The 7174-nt window shown below is 43.1% G+C and overlaps 1 protein-coding gene across 1 annotated transcript in view; it reads right to left on the bottom strand.

Moving 5' to 3' along the window:
• Positions 1-6762, bottom strand: part of LOC102196996 (amphiphysin-like) — a 16139-nt gene extending 9377 nt beyond the window's left edge. The window contains exons 1-6 of the mRNA XM_005754771.1: positions 6757-6762; positions 6529-6648; positions 6364-6447; positions 5920-5946; positions 5775-5798; positions 959-1201 (exon numbers count right to left, since the gene is read on the bottom strand). Of these exons, the coding sequence (XP_005754828.1) occupies positions 959-1201; positions 5775-5798; positions 5920-5946; positions 6364-6447; positions 6529-6648; positions 6757-6762 (504 nt within the window). The remainder of the gene's footprint in view (positions 1-958; positions 1202-5774; positions 5799-5919; positions 5947-6363; positions 6448-6528; positions 6649-6756) is intronic.
• Between the last annotated feature and the right edge of the window lie 412 nt (positions 6763-7174).

Here is a 7174-nt window from a genome sequence, read left to right as displayed (position 1 = left end):
ACGCACCTCCTCCCTGAGTTATTGCAAAAGGATCGGAATCAAACGCACCTCCTCCCTTTGTTTCCGCAATAAGATCTGAATCACACGCACCCCCTACCTTTGTTTCTGCAAAAGGATCAGAATCAAACGCACCTCCTCCCTTTGTTTCTGCAAAAGGATCGGAAGCAAATGCACCTCCTCCCTGAGTTATTGCAAAAGGATTGGAATCAAACGCACCTCCTCCCTTTGTTTCCGCAATAAGATCTGAATCAAAAGCACCTCCTCCGTGTGTTTCTGCAAAAGGATCGGAATCAAATGCACCTCCTCCCTGTGTTTCTGCAAAAGGATCGGAATCAAACGCACCTCCTCCACAAGTTTCTGCAAGTAGATCGGAATCAAACGCACCTCCTCCCTGTTTTTCTGAGATAAGATCAAAATCAAACGCACCTCCCTGTGTTTCAGAGAAATAAACTCTTTCATCTGTTTCTCCTTCAGTTTCACAGTGATCTTGATAAACATCTGGTCTCTCTGGCACTGCTTCGGATGAATTATTTCTGTTTCTTTTGGCTGCAATACTAGAACAATCGGAAACAACTTCTCTTGTTTGAGGACAATCTCCTGGGACAGCTCCACCTGCCTGAACCTTCTGGCTCTTCTCTTGGGTTCGATCATCATATGAAAGCTCATCATCAGCACTTGCCCAGCCTCCTCCCTGACCACCATCACCCCACTCCTCAGCAGTTTCATATTCAGATCCTGACCCTTCAGGAGACCTGGACCATTTGTCTCCTCTGTCCTCTGCAATTTCCTCAATTTGTTCACCGTACTCATTGGTGAATATAAGTCCCGGGGTAGACTTTCTGCGATCTTCCTTCCTTAATTCATCTGCCCCTGAATCTGCCTGCTCTGTACTATCATCCTCTCCACAGCACAGGGAGGAATGAAGGTTGGAGTTAGGTTGAGATTCCCAGCAGCTAACCTCATCTTCAGCTGGTGTGATTTCACTGTCCCGGGTGATTGCTGTTGATTCTCCACCTGGCTGAATCCCTTCTCCCTGGGGCCAGCCCCGAGTCTCACCCTGCACCCCTTCTTGTGCCCCTTCCTGCCCCACAGTCGGACCTCCAGGGATAGCAGGTTCCTCAGCTCCTGAAGCATCTTCTCCGTTGGCTGACACTGAACCAAAATCAGCAGACCAGTCAGCGACAAAGCCGGTATCTGCAGCCTGCTTGGACAGGTAGCGAATGATGAATTAAAGTTTGCCCCTCCCCACTCTAACCTCAGTACAAGGTTGTGCAACACAGCATGTTATCAGGCAGACATGTGGTTTCATGGAAGGAAATGAGAATACAGTGTCGTCTGCACAAAGATGACCAGTCACAGCTGATCAAACTGTTTCAGTTTTCTGATTGAAGCACCTGCACTGCTTCAATGTAACTTCAAGGGGAAGTTTTAAAATAAACAATCAAAGAAAAAAAAAAACCACTAGATTAGAAACCTTCTAGTCAAACTGTTGGACTTTTGGGGGGCATTTTGCCTTCATTTGACTGTAGTCTATAGAATCGGTCAGGTCCCTGAAGAAGCAACGTGTACAACTCAGCAGTCATCTTAGATGTAAAGTAGATGATTATTTTTTTAATGAATGCAGATATAGCCATAACTTTAATTTCAATGGGACTCTGACCCATAGTCCCATTAGACATTAGCTGCTGCATTTTTATTCTAGTGCCTTGTACCTGACCATTTTCACAGGGTTTGCACATTGAAATATATATCACACTGAGTAAATTAGATTTTGTGTGTGATTTAGTTAGTCCTTATTTAGTTTTTGCCATCAGTCTGACTGTAGTAGGAAAGAAGCAGTTGTGAGAGCGTCTCGTGATCAGCACGTCCACTCTCCTGCATCTCGAGCTGCATGCGATCCATGATTGTTTTGGTCTGAGGACGTGTGACCTGGATGATAACTGTCTCTGATGATGTTTTGGGCTCTTTTCTTGCAGAGTTGTGTGTATGTTGAGTCAATTGATGGAGGATTAGCTCTTATAATTCTCTCTGTAGCCTTTATGACTCTCTTGAGAGCCTTCTATGCCTGAGTGGTGTTTTTCATAACATACAATGGCGCTAGTAATGACAACGCTCTCCACCAGTCCTCTGTAGGCTTTAGTGATGAAGCAGCCGGTTCCTTCCTAAACACCCTGATGAAATAAAGCCACTGCTTGGCCCATTGTCACTGTGGCATTTACAATCCACCTCAGGGGTCCATGACATGTGAATGTCAAGGAATGTGTGGCCATAAGCTCTTTTCACCCCAGTGACATTGATATGGAGAGGCAGGCTGTGTTTCCTGAAGTCTAGGAGATAGATAGATGTGTGTTATTCAAGTTTTCTTTCAGAAAATATAAGTGTTACAATTGAGTTGAATGCACTTTTGGTCCATAATTATCATTAGCGTAACAAAACAGAGAAGGAAAGACGAAAACAAAACTAATAAACCAGTGGAGAATAGTGACTAGCATTTTACTCGAGATAAGAAAATTATCTGTTCATTTTAATAAATTTATTTATTTATTAAAATTCAAATCTTAGAGGATCTGGTGTAGTGAGTTCAGGGTTTCCAGATGAGTGTGATTTTTTTTCCAACTCCTGTCTCAAAATAAGAGTCAGCTTCTCACATCACATAAATATTGTAAATCACATCAACCCAGACTTCAGTTGAAGGGGAGATTTAATTAGTTACTTCCTGTTGAGTGCTTTCTTACCGGCTACTAACAAATACTTCTTATCACCCTCCAAAGTTGGAAATTTGGAAACTAAGTACAGGGTATCAAATGATAACAGAATTGTTACTTTAAATGTTTTTTTCTAATGTCTTGTGTATGTGCTGATTTGTGGGCAAGACCAGAAAATATGGAAGTGGTTTCTATGCTTTTCACCTCAGGATCTCCAGCAAGTTAGTTCCCCGTGGAGAAACCTACATTGCACTGAAGCTCTGAAAAGTTCTCCCATCCAAACTCTCTGAAGGAAAAAGAGGAGGTACTTTTCCACTGGTACTGATATTTTTTCCCAAGTTTCTGGTTAACTTTAGAATATCCTCCCTTTTCCCATCTTTCCTTTTATATACCTTTTAGAAATGTATCTGATTCCTGGAATTGATTTACATGCCATTAGGAAAAGCTTCAAAACACCCAACATGGCTCTTTCAAGAGCTTTCTTTTTAAATATACTTTCTGATATTATGCCTAATTTGTTTCCCCTCCATGAATCGCTACCTTATCATGGTGGAAGGGTTTGTGTGTCCCAGGGATCCTAGGGGTTATTTTGCAGGTGGGCTTATGTCCCCTTGCAGGGCCCCAATGGTAGTATACCATTAAGGGAACAGTTTACCCTGCCCTGGATAGGGTTACTGGGGTCTCACCCTGAAGGCAGGCCCAGGGATGGTGCCTGAGGGCAAGGGTCTGGTGGCTGGGCCTTAGTTCATGCGGCCTGGCGGGGCACAACCTGACAAAAGGGACATGGGCCCGTCCTCTTGTAGGCCCACCAACTGCAGGAAGTGCCGTAGGAGCTGGATGTCAGGCTGCAGCCAGTAGCGGAGGCCCTGTCTGACCAATCCTCAGCTACCAAGACTAGCAGTTGGGACATGTCACATCTGTCTTGAAAGAAGCCTGAGTTAGTGCAACTCTGGATAAAGAAATGACTCTAGATCGGGAGGAACGGCCTCCTGGATCTGAACCTGAGTGGTATTTTTGATGTTGAACTTCTGTGCAAATCACAGCTTGTCCATAACAAACAAAATGAAGGTATCCATAAGTGCACCAGGCACCAGGACACTCTTGGCTGCAGGTCGATGATCAATTTTGTAATCGTATTATTAGACCTAAGGCCATATGTTCTGGACACTTTGGTAAAGAGAGCTGCTGAGCCATCAACTGATCACCACCTGGTAGTGAGTTCAATCAGGCAGCAGGGGAGGACGCTAGACAAACTCATATAGTGAGTGAACGCCTTGCAGAGGCCCAGGCCCGTGAGATCTTCGACATATACCTCCGGCAGTATTCTGAAGGAGACTGGGGACATTGAGTCTGAATGGACCATGTTCAGCACCTCCATTGCCAAAGCCACTGCACTGAGCTGTGGCCACAACGTGGTTGGTGCCTGTTATGGTGGTAACCCCCAAACCAAATTGTAGACACCAGAGATGAAGGGAGCCACCAGGCTGCAAAAGGAATCCTATCGGGCTCAGTTAGCCTGTGGAATTTGTGGCAGCTGATACGTACCAGGCCAAGCGTAATGCAGCTCAGGCAGTGGAAGAAGCAAAAACTTGTGTAGCAGGAGTTTGGAGAGGCCATGGAAAAAGACTTTCAGAGAGATTCTGGCAAATCGTCAGGTGACTCAGGAGGGGGAAACTGTGTTCTACCTGCACTGTGTATAGTCACTATCAACACATTAATGATCTAACCACAATAACGCCTTGACGCCGTGCAGCCCCACGCACGGGCCGATCCGCGATAACTCGCTAACAGGGATTTGCCACGTTAATGTGGTTATGGCGTTAACAACATACAAATTGTCATGACCTTTGGTCAATGGCCATGACATGCCATTCACTTCCTCGATTCAGAGATGGTCTTTCCCTTTTCACGTAAATAGCCTCCTTGACTCCACCCTCAAGCCAGCATTCCTCCCTGTCCAGGATGTTACATCCTCATCATTGAAAGAGTGTCCACTGGCCTGTAGGTGTAAATAGACTGCAGAGTCCTGGCCTGACAAGGTAGCTCTTCTGTGTTGTGCCATCCGCTTCGCCAGAGGTTGTTTGGTTTCCCCGATGTATAAATCCTGGCAATCCTCCTGGTACTTAACAGCGTACACTATGTTACTCTGTTTGTGTCAGGGGACCCGATCCCTGGGGTGGACCAATTTTTGGAGTGGCATATTTTGGGGTCTGAAAGAGACACCATGTCTCAGCTGTTCTGATACAGCAGTCTTCATGTCAAACAGTCTTCATGTGCAAATAAAGAGTGTTGCTTGGCAACCAGGCATGCTGCAACTGTTGTGCATTAATTTCTTTGGGGTCAAAATGAATTAGTCGGTGGTTCTAGGTATGTGTTTGTTTGTGTTGTTTCTTTTTTAATCCACACACCTAAAATTCACAACATGAATGAATCCATTTTAGAGAAAGTTAAATATGAGATAATGGGGTTTTAATTTAAACCAGTTATATGATTTTTTCCCCCAAACTAATTTTAAAAAGGTTATACTACTAGTACCACTACACATGTAAACACTATAAGATTACAGCTTCCGAGAACCTATGCTGTGTTTTGGTGTATAAGTGGTTAACATATTTTTGTCTTAAACTAAACAGGGGTAAGACAACCAGCCTTGGGGAAATCTCCCATAAGTCTTGGTCTTGATAAATGCTCAATTATCTATGTCAGGAAAGCCCAGAAAATGTATTCTGTTCTTCTGGACACGGTATTTTGGAACGATGCATCCAGATGTACAGAATAAATTTTGTGGGGCTTCCTGAATTTAACTAACTGCTCCATCTCCTCTTTTTGATAATGTTTTTTTAAACTGTGGAAATTGTAAATATGTGGCAACAGCTCTTCAGCGATAACACAACTGAGTAAAATAATGATTTACATTTCCAAAGAAAGAAAAACTGACCCAGAAAGATCCATTTGTTGACCAGCGTTGACTTTGTGCAGACTATACTGGATTAACAAGACCATCTGATGGAGTGAATAACTTTATTAATAAATGATGTATTACAGAGTGAACTATGCGAGTTTACTTACAGGCTGAGCAGCTTGAGTATTTGCCTTAAAAAGGGGATAAAACTGAATTTAACACTGCAATCTGGATTTATAGATTTACTTGATCGTTTTCTCATTAAATCAAGCTGTAGAATAAGAAGTAGTTGGGTTAGGGTTAGTTACTCACCGACCACATGTCCCATGGTACAGCAGTCTGAAAGGAGCAAAAATACTGAATAACTAACACAGTTTGTGAGGTACTGGCAAGAAGAAAGGAACAATGTTTGGACTGTTTGATTTGTCAAATATATTACAGTTTAAGAAAATCCATATAAAACTGCTTATCTTCAGAAGTAATTTTTACTACAACAAGAAGAAATATAAAAATCTAATCTGAGAATTAAGGACCGAAGAGCTACTAACAGGTGTGTCAGCAGCTGAAACGCCACCTGTCTTCTAGTCTGTTAGCTGATAGCAGGTGAATTATTTATCAGTTTGCTTCCCATTGTCATCATTACAGTAAGTGAAGACTCAGCTCTCAATCGCTCCTGCCGAGATGTCAGAAATAAGACCTGTGCACTGCTATGGTTTTCAGGTGTATGTGTGGATGCTTTCGGGTAATAAAGGGAACCTGTGGTACTGGTGAAACGCTTTCATCTGGTTGAAAAGCATCAAAGTCCAGATCAAGAAGAGATTCGCCGGGCCGTTCATTGGGCTGCAGATGACAGTGCAAAAACAAGTAAGCAAGTCTGTCACCCACACGACATCTGCCGTCATTATTCACATGGACTCATACCTGTGATGGCGAAGGAGCAGGTAAAAATTCTCCACCAAAGAGGTCGATGATCTGTTCCTCTGCCACCTCCTTGGTTGGTGTGACCTTTGGTGGAGGAGGCACCGGTGGCCCCTTTTTAAGCTACAACGAACACAGCGAGCTGTTAACGATCATTGTGAAAAAAATAAATAAATAAAAACATGCTGCCAAAGACAGACACCTTCTGACAAACTGTTTCAATGTCTGCACCAGCATTATGTGTCTAATCACTGCCACTGGACATAAAACACAAGAATCCCACAGAAAATGGATAGAGGCTGAAGCACTAAACCAACCTTTAAAACAGGGCTGGGGAACTTTCCTCCACCATAACATGTTTACTTTTCAGCTAAATTGTAAAAGTATGAAGCCAAATTTACTTCAATAGATGATTAATACTTATTTTAATTTTGATACCGTTTTTGAATTTGTTCATAGGTTAGACAGTGATAGCTGCTACGTGCGTACAGATCACACAGAGTTTATGTCTGAGATCTGAGACCTTTATCACACAAGTACAAAATAAACCAGTCTGAAGAAAACCTTCAACTGTTCTGATGGCAGACGGCAGATTCTACAACACTGGTTCCTGTGACATCTTCAGAACTGTTGTGCTTTCCAGGAATTG

The sequence above is a fragment of the Pundamilia nyererei genome, unplaced genomic scaffold (genome assembly GCF_000239375.1).
Source record: "Pundamilia nyererei isolate P.nyererei 1_Seehausen unplaced genomic scaffold, PunNye1.0 scaffold00644, whole genome shotgun sequence".
Taxonomy (NCBI): Eukaryota; Metazoa; Chordata; class Actinopteri; order Cichliformes; family Cichlidae; genus Pundamilia; species Pundamilia nyererei.
This window is presented reverse-complemented; position numbering and strand designations above follow the sequence as displayed.